The following is a 27,109-nucleotide window of genomic DNA, read 5'->3' on the forward strand; positions in this document are numbered from 1 at the left end:
CACATCACACAATAAAACTGAAATAATAAATAAATAATAAATTGCAGCAGGCAAACATTTATTCATCAAATACTGTTTTGAATTGAAGATTTAAACACATTTCACTTTGGATATTTCTCAACAGTATTTAAAAGATGTTGTTAATTATCTTTTTTCTGTTAATTTGTAAATTCAGACTTTGCCCAAAGGATTTTTGAGAGACTATTGATTCTGGATTATTGCGAGAGATCACAGATGTTAAACTGTGTTCAAGACTTTCCTGCCTGTTATTTTTTATTTTTCTGCACTAGAACAGTTGCCTATCCAGTGAGACATATGTCGTACTGCCATAGTGAGGCCTGCAATCTATTGCACTGGAAAGGAAAACTATGTAACCATGGTTACCGTTCCACTCATATTCTATTGCCATGGTTACAACTGTTCTCTAACTGTATCGCCATAGTGACAAGTGTCCTTTCGCCCACAGGGATAACACAAAGCATGGCCACAGCAGCAGACATGGTAAGAACAACTGCAATTATTTGAATAGCATTTTCAATTATGTTGTACAGTAATTGTTTGCATTCCTCTACAGTAAGTAAATATGAACATCTCTTTTTGTGTGTTTTGTCCCCTTTACCATGGGAAATAACCTGTTGTCTGCACTTATGAAAACTGGGGATCCCAAGACTATATGAAGCCTGATGGTCCAATTCATTCTGGCCAAGAATAACAGTGAGAGGAAAGAGATGAAACAACCTACCAGCTAAACTGGACCCAGCTCACAATTAAACTTGACACAGAACCATCACTGACACATATATATAAATACGAAGCTCCTGATCTGCAATTTTGGGGGTAATGAGCCGTCTGTCAGGTCGCCTGCGCTCTGGAGGTGTTCGTTTGACTTGTGGGGCACTGGCTGACAAGGACTGCAGTGATGATGAGGGCCCCTCTTTATGGGAGGGGGATGAAGAGCCTGGGGGCACATCTGTAGGATCCACTGACTCTAATCCAGCCAGCTCACTACATTACAGCTTTTATTCGCCTCCCTCTTTAGCTAATGGTCTGCGGAACCATGAAGAGCAACTTCGACGTAGAGCAAGGAGACGTAGGCAGACAGATTATGTGGAGCAATTACACACACAAGAACAAATGCTCATTCAGCAAAACACACAACCACAGATGCACACAACACAACACTCACACTCACTCACACAGTCGAGCACACACCTGCAGCCTCATACCCACATTCCAATGGATACACATATGTGGATGGACACAAACACGCTAACACACAAGCGCACACAGAAAGGCATGTGCACGCCTACAGACACTGGCTCCTCACTTATGGAGCAGGACCCTTCCCTGATTCCAGAGGACTTGTCTTTACCTTCCAAGACTGACACACCTAATGTACATGTACAGCCAGCCCCTTTGTTACACACCACCCTTTCCCCAAACAATTTGACACCTCCTCAATACAACCCTTCCACTTTACCCAAGGAGGACACAGAACACAATTCAACATGTAAGACAGAAATGGATCACACCAGTGATCTAGACCACATTCATATAACAGGCCAAGCTAGTGTCATGACCTCTGTGGAAGCTGAAAGGAAGTATACCCTGCGCAGCTCTGGCCGGCCACGTTTCCCCTGCCATCTTCGGAAATCATCCCGTTTACGTAGAGCTGCTGAGGAAAACATGTTCAAAAGGGAAATGGACCAAAAGGATGAAGAAGAGGAGGAGAGTAGAGTCTGGAGAACAGAGGACATAAGGCCGATAGAGGAGCTTCCCCCAGAGGTTTGTGATGCTGCCTCATCATTTGAGGTTTTCCCATCGCCAGCTATGTCAGCAGGTGTTACAGCAAATCATAGCATGAGAACATCAGAAGGAGAGAGCATTGTTACTCACCACTCAGTTAGAGGAAGGCGACAGGGACGTTATTTAGGTGTGAGGAAGATTGTGGTAAAAGTAGCCAGAATACCTGTTCACATGAGCCGACGACAGAAAAGCTACAAGATTTCATCCCTGGAGCCAGTTTGTGCTGGACCCCGTGGAGAAGGGGTCACAACAGGAGAGGGGCCTGAGGCGGGTGTAGGAGGTGAGCCAGTACCTAATGTTTCAAGAGAGCCCACCGCACTACTCCGCATGAAGAACAATGGAAAGAGTGTGATGGTGATGTTTCCACCGGGAGAGCTTCCTGTAATCCTGAAGCGACGCAGAGGACGACCCCCTAAACAGGCATTACCAGGACAACCTGACATGCATGAGACCAGAGTAGGAGCAGCCAGTGCTGCAGAGCCCAAAAAAATTCGGAGGCGGCGAACAGTAAAGCTACCGTCTCCGCAGCCCTCATATGTTAATGATACCAATGATGTTAAAGTAGAATATGCAGATGTCCTCTCCAAATTGGCCTTCTTGAACAGACAACCTCCCAGCACAGGCCGCTGCTCTCCTCCACGCTGCTGGACCCCAACAGAGCCTGAAACTTTTCACATACCACCAGAAAATCCATCCCTTTCGACTCTTTTGCACCGTCTCACAGGATTCCGCAGGAGAGGTGGTCGTGCAGGCTGTATGGGGAGTAGAGGAGGGGGAGGAGCTGGATCCTCTGATTCCTTTAAGAGGTCATTCAGTGACTTCTTTGAAACTATTGGCAAGAAGCGGAAGGTGCCTGCATCTGAACCAGGAACCCCTCGAAAAAGAGGCAAGGGTGTTGCTGGGGGAATAAGTAGGGCAGCTTTAGGTGACTCTGCACAAGGTGAGAAGGTTAGAAAACGCCGATCACGAAAGAATGGGGCTTTAAAAAATGGTCCAGGTGCACAAGAGCAAGACTGGCAAAATGAGAATAGTAGCTGGATAAGGAAAGGTGACAGAGATATTTCTGAGAAAACAAGCAGTTATCAGAGCCCTTGTTCCCCTCGTGGAAGTTTTCAAAGCAGTGAGGCTAGTAAGGGGGGGATGTACCACAGCCCTGGTATGAGAGGGGTAGGCAGCGGAGAAGAGTCTCAGGGAATGTTTGCAGGTTATTTTCGCTCTCTTCTTGATTCTGATGACTCGTCTGATCTGCTTGACATCTCTGCTGGACGCCAGGAAGGTCGTAAGCTCACCCCAGGATATGAGGGTGGCAGCCCTGGTGCAGCCCATCGTTGGTCTCCTGCCTTTCCTAAAAGAAGTCCTAAAGGAGCAGCCTGTCTTGGGGAAGGGGCACCATTACCCTCACCCCAAACGCAAGGCAGCTCGACAACTAAACCCTCATATTCATACAGTGTCTCACAGACTTCTCCCACCCCATCTTTCCCTAAATCCCCTGCACTCTTGCTTTCCCGTTCACCTAGCTCTCCACATCCATCTGGTGGTTATCCTCAATATCCACCTAGTTATAGTGCTGGGGTTCCTCAAGGAGGAAGCATTTACCCCCTCCCTCAACAGCAGCAACAACAGCAAAGGCCAAGTGACTGTAGCTTTACATATGGCACAAAAACTCCCTCTGTTCCCTCTGCACAGTGTCAGATGAGTTATTCAAACTACCAGGGTTCTGCCAAGCGCAATTATAGTGGATATCCAGGCCCACCCCATTCAACCATACAGCGAGGGGACTCTGGTGCAACCTCACCAGGTGGAAGTTATATGTCAATGTCAAAGTCTAGTCCCTATTCCTTATCCTCTTCTCCGCCTGAGGGTTGCCGACAGTTCACTTCTACAGCTCAGTGTGGATACAGACAAGGGGGAAATAACTGGGGTGGTGATGCATATGGTACTCATCAGTTTCATGGTTTCTCTGACTATGGGGTAGCTGGAACTGGATCAGAATCCAAAGACATTCTGGACATATCAAACTACACACCCCAAAAAGCCAAACCGCGTCCTTGCCCTGATACACTCTCTGAATCCTCCTCGGATTCTTCTCACACTGGCGGAGGAGGGATGGGTGTTATGGGGGGAGCATTTCGCCCAAGGGATGTTCCAATGCCTGAGGGTCAGTCTAGCCTTTCAAGCCTGGAGAAGCTAATGCTTGACTGGAATGAGAATTCAGCAGGCCCTTCTTACAACTGGAGTCAGAATGTACTATTCCAAGGGGGGGCGAAACCAGGTCGTGGGCGAAGAAAAAAGTCAGAGACACACAATGAGAAGGAAGCATGCTCTCTTCCCCCAGGATCACCTGCCAGCCCTCCTATGCAAGGGGGAGGGCCAAAACGTAGTGCTACAGGTGGTAGACAGCTGAGAGGAGCTAGAGGCAGGGGAGGTTTCTCTCCTTGCCAAAGAGATCGTCCACCACCACCAAAAAACAAATCTCAAAAGCCTTCAGTCCCATCAGGGTCAGGGCAGATGGGTTCAGGGGGTGTATACCAGGAAGCACTGGACTACTACAGTGGAGATAGTAGTAGCCTGTCACCTCTCAGCCATGCCCCAGAGTCCTGTGAATACCCCTCTCCATATTCTGTCCATACTTCCACTCCCTCCTCAGATGAGAGATTTGCTCATGTCTACCCTCCAGACTCTGCTTCTATATCCCCCAGTTTATCAAATCAGTCAGATGCCCTAAAACAGTACTCTAAACCTGGTCCTCCCTCACAGACTTATGGGCATGCTGTCAGGACTTTTAGCCCAACCCTCTCGCCAACCCCTCGCCTCTTGCCACAATGTGGTTCTGCCATGAGTCCGCATCGGGTCCCAAAAGACCAATTCTCCCAGTATGATTCCCCCAGTTACAGTGGCTCTCCCTGCTGGTATGGGCAAGGAGGAAGTGTGGCTAGCAGCCCCCAAAACTACGAGGAACAGCGACCACCAACAGTCTCTTTGCCCTCCCATAAACGAGACATGTCATTGATGGTCTCTGGGATGAGAGTTCCATCCCATTCATCCTACCCTTCCCCTTTACAAAGAGGTCCTTCCATGTCAACTTCTTGTGTGAGTGGGACTCTGGACTCTTCCCCTCTGCATGAAGAGATGGGTTACCATGGTAACTTGGACAGCTATGCACCCGCTGGACACCGTTATGCACCCCAAACAGCCCGGGGAGGGGTACTCTGCCAGCTTCTTGACCAGCCCAGTGAAGAAGGCTTTACCGTCACCAGCCTGTAGTTGGAATTATCTTGGCATCCTTAAAGAGGTAAGACATTAATTCTGGGACAGAGTTCAGATAATTTCAGTATGAAATTGTTCAAGTAGATTCTTGAATGCTGCCACAAACTATATTGTGACATAAGTTTTTGTAATTATGTATTGAAACTAATCCTCATTTGACTATTCTTTTTTTTCTTTTCTTTTCTTGACAGATGAAATGGACAGTACCCTTTTCATATTTTTAATCTTTTTTAAAGGATAAGTTTTGGAAGACACTTACTGAGTTAGACTGAAGAGTTTCAGAGCTATGGACTAAATAAAGACTTCTCCAGCAGTGACAATCAAGATCCAAATCCATACACATGGACACACACAGAAACACATGCACGAACACAAACATACTATGTGATCACAAAACATTCACATACTTGCATATACTTTTCATACGCTGACTTGCAACTGCAAATGCACGCACAAAAAGACAGTCTTGCAAACTAATATTGCTATACAGCTTGGGCTAGGGACTTACTAAACAAAGAATGGACACTGCTAGTATCAGGAAGAAGCCAATTTGATGAAATGCAGGGAACAACCTTGTCCCGTTCTTTTAGAGTGCAAATGTGATTCACACATACCCGCATTTCAGTGATGCCCAAAAACTAAACAATTGTTAAAGACCACACAAAAGGTTTTTGTCTACATAATGATCTTGCTCCCTCTTTCTCTGTCTGTTTTAGTCTCAAAGCCTTCTCTGATTTTTTCACTGGGGAGATTACTTAATCCTAAAGGTTGGTCCACTCCTTCAGCATCTATAAATGGTGACTGCACAAACTCTGCCCTCTTCTCACTTATAAGTTCAGCATAAAAAAAAACAGCATTTGTACATAAGCTACTCAAATGGTTCCATCACTTGAGGAGCTCACTGCTATGAAAACAACCGAATCTCAGAATCCTGCTGAAAGAGACATATGTTAAAGCAGCAATGTCATGACAGTGTTTTGGAACTGCTGTAAGGACACATGAGGGAAATACCAGTTTTATGTGGCTTTAAATTGTTCAGCTTGGGTTTGTGCAAGTACAGTTTAAGTAATCTTTTTTATCAGTGGCCTGGTCTGGCCCCACAGGAATGTGTCTAAATTTGATCCCTTCAACCGTCTCTCTGGATCTACAGCTTGGTCACTTTGTGCCCAACATCCAACTCTCATTTGTGTGTTTTTATCACCGCAGGAGGACAGATACCCATGCACTGCCCCCGAACGATGCTGTCCTTGTCAACATATTTAGAGGCCAGGGCACTTTCCACCCTGGATTTGATGACCTGGAACTCAGGGTGTGGACAATGCATATTCGCCGCCTCTTTTTCTTTCATCCCTCTGTTCGTATTTCTTGTGGTCCGCTGTGTCGTACAGTGATTTTTTGTGATAAAATATTGTATCCGTCTGTTCCATATACTGTATCTGAGGTGAAAATATTTAAATACACATTCTGTTCTGATCATTGTTTAATTTTGTCTTGCCTCTACTCTGTGGTTGGCGACATACAATGAAAATGAAATGAGATCCAATGGAGGCCAAGCATGAAAATAAAAATGCAATGGGTAATAACTATGATTTTTACTAAAATGCTCAACAAAGTTTCAGATCTCATTCAGATGACAGTCCAATTGCATTTGATGATTTGGAAAACTTTACTCTTCATATGATGTATGTTATATTTCGTAACATTTCCTTCCTCTTTTTTTCCTTCTGTGAGTGGTTTTGGTGCCTCTTTTGCATTCTGGGCCAAGCAGCACCACTCAGGCGTTTGGAACGAGGCAATTGTGCTTTTGGCGTCAGACATTCCAACAGAAACTCAGATGAGTTCAGATGAGGACATGAGCAGTGATTTGAGAGAGAGATGAAGGAAAGGTTGTATGGGAATTATGGAAAGTAACTGAGTGAAGAAGGCTGTGAGAATTTTTATTTGTGTGGAATTTTTATTTCATTCTGTTTTTTTTCATTGATCTGTTTGTTTGTAAATGTGTGGTATAGGGAGTGTTTGTGGGGGGAGGGGTGTGATACTTAAACTTAAATTTCTCATCCTTTTGCTGCCCCCTGTGTTGAGAATGTGAAAATATTGGACAATTACAACAGTTATCTGCAACAGATCAACCCAAGGGACTTGCACATCTGAATACAAATGTTTGGCTTTTTGTCTATTATTATATTTTAGGTCTACATGGATGCATGGGGAAAAAAGAAAAAGACCTACTCTCTTCACTACCACTTTCTGTGCATTATCTATTTTGAGTCAGTTGCTCGATATTTGTGTTGCCACTGTCTGGTTGCAGAATTGTACTTTTGTTTCTTGATTATCACTTAAATGTTTCATTATATTTGCAACAAAAATTGCAGCACCTGATAACAGGCATCGGGTTGTCATATTGTTATCTATTATTTCATTGTCCATTTGCATTTACAGAAATACAGAAGTTTAAAGATAAAATAAAAAACTTAATGTTGGCTGCTTGTCATTCTAACATCCAATCGCGCCAACGTCGTCATAAACACTGCCAATATCAGATATGCATTTGCATTTGAATACGTCTCTTGAATAGGCTACATCTCGCAATATTTCTCCCTTTGTTTGTGGCCTAAGTTACAATTTTAGAGGGCACAAAAAAGATTTACGAAATTTCAAAATACAACGATGACCCCTTTAAAAAACTCTTGCTTTAAGACACAAGCTTGCAATTTGATTTGTGGTTAAGGACTTTTCATTCACCACTGAGATTGCCATGTGTGAACGATGTTAATAGATCATTATAAATAAGCATCCGATGCACATCCAGTCCTCCCCTGCTTTAGCTCTCAGCCAATACTGGAATTGTTCATTAACAAATCACATAAGCAAAACGCAAAAGCAGCAAGGGAAAGTTTTTGATGGGAACAAGACAATCACTCCTGACTAACAGGTCGATTTTAACGATTAGTTTGTGTTTCTGTTGTATAGAGACACTGGCTCTACCGCAAATGGACCTTTTGTTCGTACGGTGTAGGCTACTATGTCTCAAAGCACCCACGTGCTATTCCTGATTGTTTAAATTCTCCTAATTGCATGAGTTTTATCGGTTTGAAATTTTGTATTTATAAAATCGCATCCAAATTCCTGAACTGAATTCCCAACAACTGTATAATAGTGGAAAATGAGCACTGGCTGCACACTTCAGAGTCCCAGCAGATGCAGTATACGTCACGAGGCTATTACTCATCTTCTGCGTTATGAATAGTGGCTGTTCTTGCATACTACATAGTAGTAAAATATGTTCGTGCGCGTGGGTGGGAACCTTCCACTAAACCTCACTCAAACGGTTCTGCCTTTTTTAGGTTTTTCATTAATTCATTATTTAGTATGTCTATTAAGCTTCTTTTTTCCCTCGTGGGGAATATTGGGAGGTGCAGGCAAACACTGACTCAAACATACTTGTATTTGTTGATAGACTGTCCAGCCGTGAGCTTTAGATCAGTGCCCTCAAGCCAGAGTCACGGTGGCGCCGACTCTTCATTTCTGGTGTCTGCGCTCCCACGGGTCACTCCAAACTCAAGAGAAGGGAGGTATGGCCGCTTGTAACTTTAGCGGATTGAGAAGCATTTCCCACCGTGTATTTATTATAGGTTTGCCGGTGCTACTGCTAGTCCAACTACTGGTAAATTTAACGGTGCCGCGTGCATCTAGCGACATGAGCGGTGACGCGCCTGTTTTTCTCGTTATTAGCATAGAAAAGAGCGGTGGCTCAGCGTCGTATGAGGTTAGAAAAAATGAGTGGGATTTGGAAAGCGGCGTGTTGGGTCTCAGGACTGACAAGGAGGACTCAAGACTGACAGGATACCAGGACGAAAACGAGCTTGAAGGACGCCAGGTAATCGCATATTCACTAGTAATGCAGGTAATTATCTGTCTCGGTTTTAGGTGGAGGGTCCTCCGGATGTGCAGCTCAAACGAATATAAATTGTCCTAGTAAACTGATTGAATTTTATAAAGAATAAATTACCCTGTTGCAGCTTTTTATCTGGAGGGTCAGCTTTTTTAAATGACTTGGCAAAATATACGGGTATCCCTTCTGGACACTTTAAGATGGAAAAATTCTGAAAAATAAAGTCTCTCACTCCCCCTTTTCTCTTTCTAGCTGTCCGCCCCTACCTCCCACAACAGTGAGTCATATCCCCTCTTCCTCTAGTCTAGTGTCTCCATGGTTACTAAATAGGGTTGTTGTATGTTTTGGGAGAGGCTCCATTTCCAACAGCCCAGGTTTAAAAAGTTATCTCTGTTTCTTTTGTTCTCACTCATATAACCTCTGGTTTCGTAAGGGCACATTCTGTGACCCCAGACAAGTTGCAACTTCTCTTGCCTGAAGCGCTGCACACGCTCACATAGTTTTTTTTCAGTGGCTATCGAATGCCTGACCCTCCTCCACTGCATCCTTGTTTTTACAGTTTTTTTGTGTGCATCTGAAATTTGGCCAAGATTATGTTTATGTGTTTACAGGCTGCAGATAGAGAACTGATACTGCAGGCATGGGCATCAGAACAACCCTCGTTTTTTGCAGAGTTGCAGCGTCTCACCCAGTTCATCACCACAACAGAGGTACACAAACAAACATACCATAATGTACTTTTCTATTTCACTTTTCGATCGTGCTTATAGCTTTCTTATATAACACTATGCGACTTCATGTTATAAAAATGGACTGTCATTTCCAAAGCAAGGTGTCTGGATTTTTTCCTATCACTCTGCAGGTGAACTGCTCTGTGGTTCAGGGTTCAGATGGGAATCAATCAACACCCTCTCCTGGTCACTTAGATGTTTTGTGCATCAACCACTGGAAGGGGAAACGAGGTTGTGTGGCCTACTCATTCAGGTATACAAATATATTACTTTACAGCAAAAAGATACAAAAATGCTGATTTACTTGAAGCTTCCCCTAAATAACGTAAGTATGGAAGTAACGATAGACCTTTTCTTCCATATTGTGACGTAGTGAAATGGATAAAGGAAAAAGAAACAAATGAGGATGGGGACTTGGTTCTTTTGACTAAATGTACTAAATGGACCTTTGGAGTAAAATGCATAGTTTGTCATATTTCAGCCAACTGAATTGTTTTAGTCTTAGTCTACTTTTAGTCGACTAAATATCATAAGACTTAGGTCGACTAAATCTACAGTAGATTTAGTCAACTAAAATCTAATGGGTTTAGTTACTGTCTAATGCATTTATTAGGAATTTCTCTAAAATTTCCAAACTCATATATTTCCAGGGTGAGAACATCTATTAATCTGTTAAAATTAATATTAGGGTTTGAACATGCAATATAGAGACACATTTAACTGCTCTGACACATAATTTAAATAAAATCACTTCTCATAAGGAAATAAGAACATGGTTTATGTGAATACATGTCAAAACGGACAATTTGAAATCATTTTGTCTGCATTACGATGCGAAAGAGAACTGAATTCAGTATTCGTGCGCTGTTTGAGAGGCACTTTTCTGTGTGCGTGATTCGGGTGTGTGCGTTCAGAAACTCTTTCGCATTCTCATGCTTTCCAACTTTTTATCCATATATCTGCTCTTCTCTTACTCCCAGATGCTGACATTGTTTTAACATTTTATGAGACATGCAGCAAATGCTAACTTATAATCAGAGCGTTACAGTTAAAATGTTCGCATCTTCGCTCCCTTCCATGCAGGAGATTCGTTCTGACTGGATTATTGAAGTTAAAATCCCATTTATTTTCTCCATAAGGGAAATTATTTTTAATGATAACTTGTGAATCTTTAAAGACAGACCTACTTTAAGCTACAGAGCTGTTAATAGATACTTTTAGCCCCCATTATTTCAACTTATCTTTTTAATACACTTTAATACTTGTATTGTAGTTCATTCCCTCACCTAAGCCGTCAAGCACACAGTCTTTTTTCAGATTTTCAAATATTTTTTTGCTTCAAATCAGGGTTTGCAATGTTGTGTTTCACCTATTTGAAAAATTAATGGGAAATGGGTGAGGCAGAATTTAGGCAGAGTAGATGGTTTTAGAAGTCTGACATATGTCACTAAAAGAAGTTTATAATTTTAGCCAATTAATAAAAAATGACCTCTAAAAATGTAAAATTATAAGGTCAAAAAAGTTTTAAATTATACATATGCATTGAAGATTAATAACATCCATTTATAAAATAGATTATCTAATCTGACAAAGGTAATATTCTTGTTAGTGCTACGAACACTAATTCTTAATCATAAAATGTACGAAATTGAAAATGATATTGACCTGGAAAATCACTTTTTTAATTATGTAAATAACAGTTGTTGTGAGTACTATACAGAAGATAATTTAATAGAAATTTGAATATGGAGGGGGCATTATCAATAATACATTTAAATAGTAGAAGTCTTTATAAAAATTGCATATACAGGTGCTGGTCATAAAATTAGAATATCATGATAAAGTTGATTTATTTCAGTAATACCATTCAAAAAGTGAAACTTGTATATTAGATTCATTCATTACACACAGACTGATATATTTCAAATGTTTATTTCCTTTAATTTTGATGATTATAACTGACAACTAATGAAAGTCCCAAATTCAGTATCTCAGAAAATTAGAATATCAATTAAGACCAATGCAAAAAAAATGATTTTTAGAAATGTTGGCCAACTGAGAAGTATGAACATGAAAAGTATGAGCATGTACAGCACTCAATATTTAGTTAGGGCTCCTTTGGCCTGGATTACTGCAGCAATGTGGCGTGGCATGGAGTCGATCAGTCTGTGGCACTGCTCAGGTGTTATGAGAGCCCATGTTGCTCTGATAGTGGCCTTCAGCTCTTCTGAATTGTTGGGTCTGGCGTATTGCATCTTCCTCTTCACAGTACCCCATAGGTTTTCTATGGGGTTAAGGTCAGGCGAGTTTGCTGGCCAATCAAGAACAGGGATACCATGGTCCTTAAACCAGGTACTGGTAGCTTTGGCAGTGTATGCAGATGCCAAGTCCTGTTGGAAAATGAAATCTGCATCTCCATAAAGTTGGTCAGCAGCAGGAAGCATGAAGTGCTCTAAAACTTCCTGGTAGACGGCTGCGTTGACCTTGGACCTCAGAAAACACAATGGACCAACACCAGCAGATGACATGGCACCCCAACCATCAATGACTGTGGAAACTTTACACTGGACCTCACGCAACGTGGATTATGTGCCTCTCCTCTCTTCCTCCAGACTCTGGGACCTTGATTTCCAAAGGAAATGCAAAATTTACTTTCATCAGAGAACATAACTTTGGACCACTCAGCAGCAGTCCAGTCAAGATGCTTCTGACGCTGTCTCTTGTTCAAGAGTGGCTTGACACAAGGAATGTGACAGCTGAAACCCATGTCTTGCATACGTCTGTGCGTGGTGGTTCTTGAAGCACTGACTCCAGCTGCAGTCCACTCTTTGTGAATCTCCCCCACATTTTTGAATGGGTTTTGTTTCACAATCCTCTCCAGGGTGCGGTTATCCCTATTGCTTGTACACTTTTTTCTACCACATCTTGTCCTTCCCTTGTCTCTATTAATGTGCTTGGACACAGAGCTCTGTGAACAGCCAGCCTCTTTAGCAATGACCTTTTGTGTCTTGCCCTCCTTGTGCAAGGTGTCAATGGTCGTCTTTTGGACAACTGTCAAGTCAGCAGTCTTCCCCATGATTGTGTAGCCTACAGAAGAGACCATTTAAAGGCTTTTGCAGGTGTTTTGAGTTAATTAGCTGATTAGAGTGTGGCACCAGGTGTCTTCAATATTGAACATTTTCACAATATTCTAATTTTCTGAGATACTGAATTTGGGACTTTCATTAGTTGTCAGTTATAATCATCAAAATTAAAGGAAATAAACATTTGAAATATATCAGTCTGTGTGTAATGAATGAATCTAATATACAAGTTTCACTTTTTGAATGGTATTACTGAAATAAATCAACTTTATCATGATATTCTAATTTTATGACCAGCACTTGTACATTAAGGATTATTTGCATCAGTTTAATAAATTTAATGTGATTGCTGTGTCAGAGACTTGGCTTGATAATGAGAAAATACATGAAGTAGAAATGGAAGGGTATAATTTGTTTACAGTAAACAGAGATAATAAGAAAGGAGGAGGAGTTGCTTTGTATGTTGACACAGCGTTAAGATCTAACTTGATTAAAAGTATGTCAGTGACTATAGAAGATCTTTTGGAATGTGTAACTATAGAAATCGATATTGAAAGATCCGAGTGTACGGATACCTTTATGAATGAATTATTTGGTATGTTCGATAAATGGAATGAGAACAAAGTACAAATTATATGTGGAGATTTCAATATTGACTTGTTGAATCCAAATGGAAATAAGAGAATAACAGATTTTACTGACTCACTATATAGTAAAGGTCTATTTCCTGTGATTACAAAACCTAGTAGAATAACTAAAAATACTGCTACATTAATAGATAATATATATATAAAGGAAATTGAAGGAAAAATAGTAGGAGGATTATTTATAAATGATATGACTGATCATTTTCCAGTTTTTGCAATATTTCAAAGATTATTTGATAAAACAAAAGGTAGTAGGATAAATAGATTTAAATTAAGTCGATATAGAACACCAGAAATCATTGTTGCTCTCAGTGAGGACTTAAAGAATCCAAATTGGCGCAAAGTTTATGCAAGTAAAGATCCTAATAGTGCTTATGATGATTTTTTGTCTATATTAATCGAAAAATACGAAAAACATTTTTTAAGAAGACTGTAATGAAGCAAAAAAAATGAGGATAAACCATGGATTACTAAGGGAATAGAGAAAGCATGTAAAAAGAAAAATGCATTATATAGGAAATTTATAGCAACTAGAACTATACAAGCGGAAAATAAATACAAGATATATAAAAATAAATTAATAAGTATTATAAGATTTAGTAAAAAGGACTATTATAATAAGTTATTGGACAAGCATTAGAATAATATACAAACAACATGGAAAGTACTTAATAGTATAATTAAAAAGAATACTGGGAAAGTTGATTACCCAAATTATTTTGTTAACGATGATAAATTAAGTATAACTAAAATGAATGACATTGTCAATGAATTTAATGAGTATTTTGTAAATATTGGGAGCAATTTAGCAAAAGTGATCGTGGAGTATTATCTGCCTACTCCTTTTTCGGTAACAATGTATTTTATTTATTTTGTGAAAATTTGTTTGTGAGGACCGGAATAAAATTATTATTGATTGAGGTATGTTTAAATTAGTATTTAATCCAACAGTGTCTTCTGTTTTAACTTTAGGTATTCTTTAAAACAGCCAGCACATTTAAGAACTGACTTGTTTATTTCAAAGAATGTCAGTCATTTAGGGATCCTTGTTTCTTTAAGATGGAAGGGTGGGATTTGTTGAATATAATCTCTAGAAAAAAACAACAAAAGCTGAAGGTTCTCCCAGATTCTGTATCTTTTTTCCTCGACATATCATGACTGATGCAGAGAAGCAGTAATTGGTTGAACTGTTCATTGGGATGTTTCAGGCTGTTCCAAATGAGCCAAATCTTTTGTCTGTATCTTTATAGTCTGGATAGGAAGGATGCAGCGTTTTTAGACACAATGCTGTACGCTGGGTGTGAGGTTCATCGGTTTGACCCCAGCGGTCGAGGGAGTCGAGAGCCTGCATCTATTAAGAATCATCGGGCTTGGTTAGACTGGAGAAATCCACGGCGTCGTGCAGGCCTCGTGGGTAATGTACAACACAGACTGCTTGACATTATGGACTCCCTGGGCCACACCATGGTACTTACACCCAAATACACTCATTCTATGATTATTTTACATGCACTGCAAGTCACGTATAATTTCACACGCACCATCCAGTGCTGAATCAGTAGTGAATCACCACCTTTATGTACTTAAGTCTTTGTTCACACTAGGGCGTCATCGCAACAGTGACTCATAAAATGAGGTGTGCTTCAGGGAATATGTGTATTATATTTAATCAGTGGTCATTTGAAAAAACAGATTTCATACTAATACAATATTTTTTTCTTGCTTTTTTTGATTGCTCCCATAATGTCACATTCATTTAGTGTCTGTTTATGTAGGTGGATGTTCTGCGTATGGATTTGGAGAGCGCTGAATGGCGCATATTAGAAAGCTGGATTAAGGATGGAACTCTCAGAAGGATCAATCAGCTCATTCTGACCATTCATCTGCAGTGGGCGGGGTTTGAGGTGGGTGGTGCTGAAGAGGAGGTGGTGCGTTTCTGGTACAGTTTACTGAGAGCCCTCCGCATCTCAGGACTCCAACTCGTGCATTCGGCACACGGCCCGGGACACATAGTACTGAGACACAAACTGGCCGACTCACACAGTTCATTCACACTCAGCTGGATAAGGACAAGCGAGCAGCCCAGATAACCAACTGCAGAATCACTGCAAAAGACACTTTGGTGCAGAAGCAAAACCCTAATTCCATGGAAAATATGTGTCTAAGAGTACTTTAAACTAAAACAGCTTCATTTAATGAGGCTGGCGTGTTGATTACATACAAATATACATCACATTTTTAAGAGGTAAAGTTACATATTAGTGTTATTTTGTTTCTTTGTACAGACTAAGACAAGCCGTCTAGTGGTTGTGAAAGGCACTGCAATGATTCAACTGCATTGTGCGCACAATTAAATCTATACTGTGATGATGATCCTTTAACAGACATTTTTATACAACAGGGCTACGTGCAATATTTTACAAGTGCACTGTTTTATATGAAATAAACTGTACACAATCAAATGTTTATTAGAAATGTGTCCTATCTGTTTTTCGGTGAGTAATGAAATCCTGGGCTGCATTTGATTCACTCAACAACAAAAAAAGCTAAAAGACAAATAACGGGCATTCCTTGATCTCTTATCACTTGTGGCTTTTTCTCCTCTGAATTTCGTCGTGTTTCGGATTTGTTCGGACTGGCCCGGTATTCAGGAATGTTGATTATCCCTCCCCTCCGTGTAGAAACTGCGAACAGATGTTTTCATGCCGCTAGGGTGGAGTTGCGCTTTCAAGATTCCAGTTTCCATATCCACCCCTTTTCTGTGATTGACGGACGCATCAGCCAATAGTATCTTTGGATTAACACGCACCGTCCAATCAAAAGTTACCAAATGCGGGACTGAGCTATCGCTGCCATTCAGCTCTTGTTACAGTACTTGTAGACATTTTGTCGGCTTAGAAAATTAAACTCAGGGAATGGTATTGCTAAGGTAGTTGAAAAACCAAAATACGTCGGCATCCAAGGCCAATTCCACATATATTCAGGTAAGACTGAGAAGTACTTTATATGTGCCTAAAGTATTAAAGAGTCGCAGTTGTGTTGGCGAGTTGACAGTATGTAATGTTAGGCAGCTAATGCTAACACTTCCTGCTATGCACAGACGCCTGAGAGAGTTTAGGCCTCAGCTACTAGTTTTTGAAGTATTTTAAACAGTCGTGACAAATAACCCTATGTCAATTTGATAGCTTTAACTTTTGAACTGGAAATCAGTTTACTGGGAACAACTTTGATTTGATCTTATCTTGTGACAAAGTTAGGTTGGTATGTTGTGGACTAGAGCCTCCACTCCCTCCCAATATAGGAAGTCTGATGGGTGAAAAAAAATTCCTTTATGCACAGGCAAAAAATTCCTTTATGCACAGGCATTTTTTCTGAATTTATATAAAAAATATATATAAAAAATATATTAAAATTGGATTCAGATGTGTAAAATTATTCCTATTTGTATATTTAACATATATATATATATATATATGTAGTCATAACATGGTGAAAGGATATGATTAGTTGTTTGTAAATGGGTCAGTTGGGAAGTCGTGGCCTAATGGTTAGAGTCGGACTCGTAATCCAAAGGTTGTGGGTTCGAGTCTCGGGCCGACAGGGATTGTAGGTGGGGGGAGTGAATGTCCAGCACTCTCTCCACCCTCAATACCACGACTGAGGTGCCCTTGAGCAAGGCACCGAACCCCCAACTGCTCCCCGGGCGCCGCAGCATAAATGGCTGCCCACTGCTCCGGGTGTGTGTTCACTGCTGTGTGTGTGCACGTTGGATGGGTTAAATGCAGAGCACAAATTCCGAGTATGGGTCACCATACTTGGCAGTATGTCACTGCACTTCACTTTAATAACCACAGTTAAAACACCTTTTAAAATAAAATGTATATAAAAAGCCAGAGGACAAGAAGTGTTAAAGGGTTGTTGCTTGTTGGTGTTAACTGCAGAAATTAGAGAAAGTTGCGTTTTGGCAGAAGAAACACCGCAGCAGTTTTGGTTCTGCTTTGGACACAAGGCTGTGAGTCTGGTTGTGTTGAATAAGTGTAATGTGAATGTGGGTGGGGGAAGCACCAGCCCATTTTATAGATTCTGCCTCCCCAGCTAATAACAGGATTTTTAATGCATTCAATTCTTTTCTTCTTTTTTTGTTGTTTTTGTCTGAAAGGGGAAGGTGACAGATAAGCTCCCATCATGCCTTTGGTGACGCGAAACATCGAACCAAGGCACCTCTGTCGCCAGTCACTGCCAAATACGATCAAGAGTGAACTGGAGTGTGTGACCAACATCACACTTGCCAACATCATTCGTCAGCTTGGATCACTTAGTAAGTGTTTGTGTAATGACATGTATACTGAAGTAAATCTGTTGTGTGTTGCTGCTTTTAAGCTGTCATTTAATCATAGGCAAGTATGCAGAAGATGTGTTCGGCGAACTGTTTGTCCAGGCCAGCTCGTTTGCCGAACGGGTCAACACGCTGGGAGAGAGAGTGGACAAGCTGCAGGTCAAAGTCACCCAGCTGGACCCTAAAGAAGAGGAAGGTAAGAGACATTGGGTTATACCCAACCAACTTTTTTCATCATAAATATGTACAATATTAGTCAAAATTTGCTTTGGTTTATTACAATTTTATTTGGACCACACTGGTTTGTACAGAAAACAGAATAGTTAATGCTGAGTTTTGATTCAGTTTTGAACATTATTACTGCATGTTGTTTTATTTTGTATTTGCCTTAGCTCATTTGCATTATTAATATTTTATATTTCTTATTTAATTTTCTTCTCATTTACTTTTTATGCATCTCTAACTCTGTTTTTAATTGATTTTACAATGACAAAAAAACACATGACTTTTTTTTATTTTTTATAATCCCAATCCAAACCACATCTATTTGTGGTTAGAATCTGATTTAAAAAACGATTTTTCAAAAACGTTTAAAAAGAGTCAAGCTGTCATGAGTGGTCTAATGACGGCCCTAAGGATGGCTGTAATGTTACTTGTTTTTAACCAATGACTTTTAAGTTTATTTTCTAGAAGTGTGTAACACCTTTTCTTCAAGAAAAATCTCTTTTTGAAATGCTTTTTGTTGTCAACCGTCAGATCAGATTTCAAGTGCTTTTTCGTACCTGTCACTGTAACATGCTCAAAGCACAGTAGCGTGTCTATATCTGTATCTGAATTCACTCCTGTTTGCTCATATGGCATTCTCTGTATTCATTTACTGTATAAATAGTACATTAATGTTTCTGACACACTTGATGAGTTCAATAAGCAACATGTCAAGAGCAGAGGCAAAATTAGTGGTTTTCCCCATCTACTCCCCTTTATCTCTTGGCGTCATAGTCATTACTATGGCAAAACAGATTTGATATAACCACTTGCAAAATGGCAGTAGCCATAAATATCAGATCTGTGTGCGGTGTGAACAAAGCCTTAATTTGTGGTTTTTGAAGCAATGATGCAAAATATGAACTAATTCCAAATGTCATTATCTGTCTTTTTTCCTTTCTTTTTACTTCCTCCTATTTTTGCTTTTTCGTTCCAGTTTCTCTTCAGGCCATTACCAGCCGCAAAGCCTTCCACTCCAGTTCCATTCAGGATCAGCAGCTCTTCATTAGGGTGTCACTACCGCAGCCTATCCAAGAGACCTATCTGACCTGCAACAAGCCACCCCCCCTCAACAATCTGAGCTGTTACAGGTAAACACACCATCACATCTGACCTCCATGTACTGACCATATATACAGTCATGGCCAAAAATATTGGCACCCTTGGTAAATATGACCAAAGTAGGCTGTGAAAATTAATCTGCATCATTAATCCTTTTGATCTTATATTTAAAAAATTCACAAAAATCTAACCTTTCTTTGGATAATAAGAATTTAAAATGGGGGAGAAATATTATTATGAAATAAATGTTTTTCTCTAATACACACTGGCCACAATTAACGGCACCCTTTTATTCAATACTTTTTGAAACCTCCATTTGCCAGTTTAACAGCTGTAAATTTTCTCCTATAATGCCTGATGAGGTTAGAGAACACCTAACAAGAAATCAGAGACCATTCCTTCATCCAGAATCACTCCAGACCCTTTAGATTCCCAGCTCAATGTGGGTGCTTCTTCTCTTCAGTTCACCTCACTCATTTTCTACAGGGTTCAGTTCAGAGGACTGGAATGGCCAGCAGAAGCTTGGTTTTGTGCTCAGTGACCCATTTTTGTGTTGTTTTTGAGGTTTGTGTTTGGATTATTGTACGGTTGGAAGATCCAAACATGGTCCATTATAAGATTTCTAACAGAGTCAGTCACTTGTTGATTTTTTTATCTGTTGGTATTTGATAGAATCCATGATGTCATGTGTCTAAACAAGATGTCCAGGACCTCCAGCAGAAATATAGGCCCACAACATCAAAAATACAGCAGTATATTTCATCGTACACATGGGGTACTTTTTATCCCTGTGTTCACCAAACCCATCTTGAGTGTTTGCTGCTAAAAAGCTCATTTTTTTAGTTTCATCTGACCATAGAAGCCAGTCCCATTTGAAGTTCCAGTCGTGTCTGATAACTGAATATGCTGGGGTTTGTTTTTGGATGAGCTAGGATAATTTTTCTTGAAACCCTCTCAAACAGCATGTGGTGTTGTAGGTGCTGTTTGACAATTTTTTTTTTTTTAAGGTTTTCTGACCCCGAGACTGAACTATTTTCTGCAATTCTCCATCTGTGGTCCTTAGAGAGTCTTTAGCCACTCAAACTCTCCTCCTCACTGTGCATTAGGACGATATAGACACACGTCCTCTTCCAGGCAGTTTCGTAACGTTTTATGTTGATTGGAAATTCTAAATTATTGCCCTGATGGTGGAAATGGGAATTTGTATCGCTCTAGCTCTTTTCTTAAAGCCACTTCTTTAATTTGTGAAGCTCAATTATCTTTTGCTGCACATCAGAAATATATTCTTTGGTTTTTCTCATTGTGATGGATGATTAAGGGAATTTGGGCTTTGTTTTCCCTCCTATTTATATTTCTGTGAAACAGGAAGCCATGTCTGGATGATTTCATGTTCATAATCACCCTGGAGTGCTCAAAATTGTGAATATGAATGGGAATATACTTCAGAGATAATTTACTCATAAGAATTTCTAGGGGTGCCAATAATTGTCCAACGTGTATTTGAGAAAAACATTTATTTCATAATGATACCCCCCCCCCCATTTTAAATTCTTATTATCCAATGAAAGGTTAGATTTTTGTGAATTTTTAAAATAAAAGATAAAAAGGATTAACAATGCAGATTCATTTTCACAGCCTACTTTTATCATATTTTACAAGGGTGCCGATATTTTTGGCCATGACTGTAGGCATGGGAAAACTCTTTATATTTATCACAATATATTAATTGTATTGCTTCAGAATATGGTTATTTTGTTTCAGTATAAGATGGTTAAAGTGTTTTCTGTTTTCCAGGGATGATGGTAAGGAGGCTCTGAAGTTCTACACTGATCCGTCTTATTTCTTTGACCTCTGGAAAGAGAAAATGCTTCAAGATACCAAAGACATTATGAAAGAGAGACGCAAACATAAGGTGGGACATAAGAGTATGAAGCATGTGTACACATGTACAGCAACACTTCAAAATACCATCCAAAATGCATGGGCTTCTGTAACTGTGCTTATTTCTGTGTTTATTGAGAGCAGAAGAAGAAAGATGACAACCTTAACCGAAGGAACTTGAACCCTAGAAAGATCAAAACCCGTAAAGATGAATGGGAACGCCGGAAAATGGGGGAGGAGTTTGTGATGCCCAAGCACGATACCCTGGGGTAATAAAAATTAGTTCCAGACAGACTATATTTTTTAACTTAATTTTAATAAACCAGTATTGATTCTTAAATCCCAAGAATCTGTTTTTTTAGTCTGTTCTTTTCAGTTTATGGTTGAAGTAAACATTATTTGAAGCATATCTTCCATCCAATAACTGCAATAAGATTTGTGACTTAATTTATAGCAAAGTCCAAGCTTTCAAATTCTATCAATTTTATAGCCAATTCAAGCCACAAATGTTGTTTTACTAACAAAGTTCAGGAGGCGCACGTTCAGATGATTAACCTAATTAACACGAGAGGAGCACGATCAGTAATCAACCCAATTAACAAGATAAGGTGTATATATACACACAGGAGACTTGCTTCTGGGAGTTTTCCAGCTTCCCTTCACCACCCCATCTCTGCACTTTCAACTATTCCTATTCTAACCTGTGGGGGGTACTCTGGGTTCGGGCCAAAATTCAGAGCTCAGAGCCCTCTCTTCAGACAGCACGCCAAATACGCATAACCTTTACTCTGTTTATTTTATGTACGCGTGATCTTGTGAAATGTCATTTTGATGCTCTTTTGTGTGGCGTGACTGATCACTATAGCGCTTCAGTTCAAGCGGCAGTGAACCGATCATTTCTTCCTCTTTACTAGTTAGCTAGAATCAGTACAACTTACTGAAATATATCATGTTTCAAGCAATCACTCAATCGGTTATTTCAACCATGGAAAGAACAGCATGTCACATAATGCATCATTTACCTCAGTGAAGCCATTCAGCATCCATAGCTTGTTAGTTAGCTATAAAAAAAAAACTCTAGGGAGGAGCATTTGGTAAATACATGCACTATACCAGATTATTATTATAATTCAATATATTTTTTTTTTTTACTAAAGATGTAAGTGTTATTTAAACTCAAATGAATAATTTAAATACCACCATTCATATATTCAACAAGTTGAAATAGAAACATTATTATTTATTCAATTAAAAATGCCTTGTGCAATTTAAATGTTTATATTCAAGTTTATATTTTTTAATGTTGATACAAAAATAAATATATACATATATGGACTCTTTTGTTAATTCAAACCTTTTAATAGTATTATGGTAATATACCAACTGACAGGATTCCCTGTTTAGGTTACAGCTTTAGTTGAGAGAGATTTTATTTAAGTACCATGTACTCTACCTGTCCAAATTTATATTAAATCGGCTCAAAAGCTTCTGAATAGAATTGGCTTGTGAAATCGGTCAATAAAAATCCAGTGCTAATAAAAATAGCATGGGGCAGCATATTGAAATCCATGTTTAATACTACTATTCATGCGTTTCTAACAGCAACTCTTCAGAAGTGTTGAACGGCAGTATTGGCTCTGGTGATGATGGTTTTAATCACTCTGATGGCTATTTGGACCAAAGCACTAACTCCTACAGCTATGATCCCAGCTCTCCTCTCCCACCTCCAATGCAAGAGGACTTCCCACCACCACCACCTCCAGACATGCCGTGAGTGTCTTAAAATAGCCTGCCATTTCTCTTGTTGAGTATCAAGTTCAGAGACTTCTCTGAGCTGACAAGCATTCATCCTCTTGCAGGTATAATGATGGATCTGGTGGTCCTCCTCCGAAGCGTGGCAGTCTTTTAAGCCCCAGTCATCCTCCTCCAGCTCCACCAGCGATGTCTTCTCCAGGCCGTCCAACTGTGGCTCCTCCTCTGGCACCGCCACCACCTCCACCTCCCAGTGGCATGATCCCACCTCCGCCACCTCTAGGTTTTGATTCACCCCCCTCTCCTCCTCCTCCATTCTCCAGCAATGCTGTTTCCATCCCACCTCCGCCACCCATGGATGCCTGTAGTCCAGCTCCCCCACCGCCACCCATGATGGGGGGACCACCTCCTCCTCCTCCCCCTCCTCCTCCTCCAGGTCCTCCTCCACCATCTGCTCCAGCCCCACCTCCCTCAGGAGGAGTCTCTGCTCCCGCCGCACCCAAAGCCCAGCCTGTTCCAGACGAGGCCGATCCTCGCAGTGACCTTCTTGCAGCTATCCGGCAAGGTAACATAACTACATACATTCACAAACACTTTAAAAGTTTGATTCAGTCAGATTAAACAATTATAACATAATCACATTTACCACTGCTAAGTTAAATTTTGTGGGGGAAATCCAGTCATTCCAATAGGAATATGCGCATGTGTGAGGACAAAAAAAGTTTTCACTCATGTGCAGACCATCAAGACAGCTGCTTGGATTGAAAGTGTTTTATACATCTTTACGCTATTGATATTGAACAGTGAACCTTTTTTTTCGCTAAGGTGACTGCACTTTTTAGTCTGCCTGAATTTTTTTTTGTGAAGTTGGACTAACAGACCTAGATAATGTGATTGTAGCTTGACTTCGTCTAGCATGTACACATTAAACATTGCGTGCATATTTCAAAAAGAATGCACACTGGGTATTTCATCTTTCAAATATTTGATTGCACTTTGCGTCACGTATACTTGGATAGACAGACTATAATTCGACTAAGCAAAAACCTGCCAATGCTTGATTATAACTGTGCATGTAAACATGCTGACTGTAAATTTACTGACTTGTTTACACCTGAAATTAACATGTTTCATGTGATCTGATCTCAAGTGGTCAGAGCTAAATTTAGGTGCTAATGGGATCCGCAACATTTCAGGATTACGTTTAAACAGCATACAGAGGTCATAAACGCGTGTGCCCCCATCACATTTGTAGTGTAAATGCTAATGTGTCATTGACTGAAGTGAATTGCTGCCTACTCACCTGTCTGGTTATTGTGCTAAAAAATAGCTTTAAACAAGTTGGAAAGAGAATTTCCGGTTTATTTCAGGTTAGCAAAATCTTACCACTGGAGGTTATTGCGATGCACTTAAGATGCCTGTATATGCAACCATTCAAACTTTTGTTTGGTGTTTGTTAGATTTTTTTTCATATTTTTGAAAGTCTCTTACACTCACCAAGCCTGTGTTTATTTGATCAAAAATACAGTAAAAACAGCTATATTGCGAGATTGTTACAACATAGAATAACTGTTTTCTATTTGTATATAGTTTAATATGTAATTCATTCCTGTGATGACAAAGCTGAATTTTCAGTAGCCATTACTTCAACCTTCAGAGTCACATGATCCATCAGAAATCATTCTGTCATCATTCATCAATCATTCATGTTTTTTTAGGATTCTTTTGATTTAGTTTACAAGATTAGCATGTGTAACATTTCTAATGTCTTTCTCACTTTTGATCAACGTAATGCATTCTTGCAGAATAGAAGTATTTTAAAATCTTATTTTTGAACAGTAGTGTGTACCATGTGTTTAAAGAGGTCTTACTGAACACTTGTCTTACCTGAAACAGATGTTAAAACCACAAGTTAACTAGGCTTTCAGATCATTTCTACATACTGGGAATATGAAATGTTTATTAAAATGTCTCTGAGCTTGCTGTAATTGTGTCTGTGCGTGTAGGATTTAACCTGCGTAAAGTGGAGGAACAGCGAGAGCAGGAGAAAAGAGATCACAATGGCAACGATGTCGCAGCCATCCTGTCCCGCCGCATTGCCGTGGAGTGCAGCGACTCTGAGGATGATTCATCCGAATTTGATGATGATGAGTGGTCTGACTAAAGCTGTCACCCCGCTTTTCATCACCTGTGCGATTACATTAAGATCATTCCTTCTAGACCTCACACTTCTCATATTACCTGTTTACCTGCAGTGAGGCCAAAAGCAAATAAGGGGAAGAGGGCCAAACATTGTGTGTGTGTCCAGAGGGTTGAGTCTAATATAAACGAGAGAGTGAATTATTTAGTTTATAAGCCTTCTCCTTTTTCAGAGCGCCTGTGCCTCTGTATAATGTGGCCAAAGGTAAACCGAGACTGGTGTGTGTGTACTTCCATATTTTCCTCTTGATGCATCAGTATCATTTCTGTTAAAATCCCACCTGATTTAACATTACTCTGTATTAACTAATCAACTAAAGCCTTCCTTACCGCCAAGACCAGACACACTTTATAATGCAGATATTTAAAGTAGTAAGATGTTTTGTGTCTATGATAGTTCTTGCGTCTAGTAGGATGAAATTACCTTGTATTTCATTGCAGTACGTATTCACGGTCATGACCAAAAGTCTGTTTAAATGGCATCTGGCTGTGTCTGTGCTGTTTTCAGCCCTCAGGTCTGACTGAATGATGTTGGTGTCAGCCTCACAGTACTACCAGTAGTTTTTTTTTAGCCCAAGTGCCTGCTTCATAATGCCTGTTGTTTTAATGCCAAAGTTTTAGAAATTATGCAAGATTTTGAAATCAAAGAAAAGTGAGTGTTTTATTTTATATATGTGGGTAATAATTATGAATTTTTTTTCTATCAGCAACTGAAATAAAATCTATAATACTGTGTCTGGCTGCAGTTACAGATGTTTTATACCAGTGTTGTGTGCATAGCTGAACTTTTTTTCTACGTGTTTGAGCTTGCATGTGCAGGGGCTTTTAAAGACTTCAAACTGCACAGCTGCATGCTTATTATGCTGCTTAGGTTGGGGTAAACATTCAGTCCACACAGGTGGTCTTGAGCTTCATGAATAGGTTGAGAAATGAATTATGCAACAGGCCAGCCCCTAAATAGGATTTTGTTTTTGGATCATCTCAATGATTTTATGTTGGCGAAAACTGTAACATTCTAATAAAAATTGTTCTAATTCATTGAGAATCTGTAAGCCCACACTACACTTATAACGATAATGACAGAGGAACTATCAGAATCTGCTGGCTTTAAAGAGCTCAAAACTGCACACTCATTAATAACAGAACTTTATATGTTGTTTCGTGTGATGCACTGATATTGTTATATTTATCAATCTTGGTGTGAGCGGGCCTAAAGTGTCGTCCTCGGCAACACAACCTTGCAATTTAGTAAAAAATATCTGCTGCACAATAAATAGGTATAGGTTGATTTTTACTGTTGGTTACAACAGTAACTTAGTTCTAGATATTCATAGCAGTGTTATTTGAGTATCTTTGAGATACTGTTAAAGTTTTATTGTAATAAAACTATTACTAGTTAGTTATATATATATATATATATATATATATATACAGGTGCATCGCAAAAAATTTGAATATCATGAAAAAGTTTTTTTTGGTAACATTTCAAAAAGTGAAACTTTCATATTTTCTAGATTCGTTACATGTAATGTAAAACATTTCAAAAGTGTTTTTGTTTTAATTTTGATGATTAGAGCTCACAGCTCATGAAAGTCAAAAATCCAGTATCTCAAAATTTTACAATATTTACATTTGAGTTTCAATAAATGACCATCCATACAGTATAAATTCCGGGTATCTCTTGTTCTTTGAAACCACAATAATGGGGAAGACTGCTAACTTGGCAATGATCCAGAAGACAATCATTGAGTGACCGGGTCATTGCTGAAAGGTGTGGCAGTTCACAGAGTGCTGTATCAAAGCATATTAAATGCAAAGTTGACTGGAAGAAATTGGGTAGGAAAAGGTGCACAAGCAACAGGGATGACCACAAGCTTGAGAATACTGTCAAGCAAAGCCATTTCAAACACTTGGGAGAGCTTCACAAGGAGTGAACTGAAGCTGAAGTCAGTGCATCAAGGGTCACCACGCTCAGACATCTTCAGGAAAAGGGCTACCAAGCCACTTCTGAAACAGAAACATCGTCAGAAGCATCTTACCTAAGGAGAAAAAGTCCTCTTTTCAGATAAAAGTAAATTTTGCATTTAATTTGGAAATCAAGGTCTGGAGTCTGGAAGAAGACTGGAGAGGCACAGAATCAAAGCTGCTTGAAGTCCAGTGTGAAGTTTCTGAAGACAGTGATGATTTGG

The 27,109-nt window shown here is 39.8% G+C and overlaps 3 protein-coding genes across 3 annotated transcripts; all 3 read left to right on the forward strand.

Moving 5' to 3' along the window:
• Window positions 1-840: 840 nt before the first annotated feature.
• On the forward strand, window positions 841-7,460 carry LOC306847303 (transcription factor Gibbin-like; the record flags this gene model as incomplete). The annotated part of the gene is made up of 2 exons (XM_079381180.1): window positions 841-5,098; window positions 5,265-7,460. One exon carries the CDS (start codon window positions 841-843, stop codon window positions 5,068-5,070), a length of 4,230 nt encoding a protein of 1,409 aa, XP_079237306.1. The 3' UTR covers window positions 5,071-5,098; window positions 5,265-7,460.
• Window positions 7,461-8,573: 1,113 nt separating this feature from the next.
• Window positions 8,574-15,896, forward strand: LOC306847304 (putative methyltransferase-like protein 24). The gene is made up of 5 exons (XM_079381181.1): window positions 8,574-8,950; window positions 9,577-9,675; window positions 9,828-9,949; window positions 14,677-14,893; window positions 15,202-15,896. Exons 1-5 carry the CDS (start codon window positions 8,648-8,650, stop codon window positions 15,514-15,516), a joined length of 1,056 nt encoding a protein of 351 aa, XP_079237307.1. The 5' UTR covers window positions 8,574-8,647; the 3' UTR covers window positions 15,517-15,896.
• A 375-nt stretch (window positions 15,897-16,271) lies between these two features.
• On the forward strand, window positions 16,272-25,653 carry LOC306847305 (actin-binding protein WASF2-like). The gene is made up of 9 exons (XM_079381182.1): window positions 16,272-16,410; window positions 17,586-17,744; window positions 17,824-17,958; window positions 18,964-19,117; window positions 20,883-21,000; window positions 21,114-21,238; window positions 22,572-22,739; window positions 22,829-23,286; window positions 24,728-25,653. Exons 2-9 carry the CDS (start codon window positions 17,612-17,614, stop codon window positions 24,883-24,885), a joined length of 1,449 nt encoding a protein of 482 aa, XP_079237308.1. The 5' UTR covers window positions 16,272-16,410; window positions 17,586-17,611; the 3' UTR covers window positions 24,886-25,653.
• Window positions 25,654-27,109: the final 1,456 nt, after the last annotated feature.

The sequence above is a fragment of the Barbus barbus genome (genome assembly GCF_936440315.1).
Source record: "Barbus barbus genome assembly, chromosome: 27".
Lineage (NCBI taxonomy): Eukaryota > Metazoa > Chordata > Actinopteri > Cypriniformes > Cyprinidae > Barbus > Barbus barbus.

What these genes read in the sequence shown, in the direction of transcription:
- LOC306847304 (XM_079381181.1), top strand. Translation starts at nt 8,648, where the DNA reads ATGGCCGCTTGTAACTTTAGCGGATTGAGAAGCATTTCCCACCGTGTA. An exon ending in AGTTCATCACCACAACAGAG is followed by an intron (nt 9,676 to 9,827) that starts GTACACAAACAA and finishes ATCACTCTGCAG; the next exon opens with GTGAACTGCTCTGTGGTTCA. An exon ending in ACTCCCTGGGCCACACCATG is followed by an intron (nt 14,894 to 15,201) that starts GTACTTACACCC and finishes CTGTTTATGTAG; the next exon opens with GTGGATGTTCTGCGTATGGA.
- LOC306847305 (XM_079381182.1), top strand. Translation starts at nt 17,612, where the DNA reads ATGCCTTTGGTGACGCGAAACATCGAACCAAGGCACCTCTGTCGCCAG. An exon ending in GGACCCTAAAGAAGAGGAAG is followed by an intron (nt 17,959 to 18,963) that starts GTAAGAGACATT and finishes TTTTCGTTCCAG; the next exon opens with TTTCTCTTCAGGCCATTACC. An exon ending in CCACCACCTCCAGACATGCC is followed by an intron (nt 22,740 to 22,828) that starts GTGAGTGTCTTA and finishes ATCCTCTTGCAG; the next exon opens with GTATAATGATGGATCTGGTG.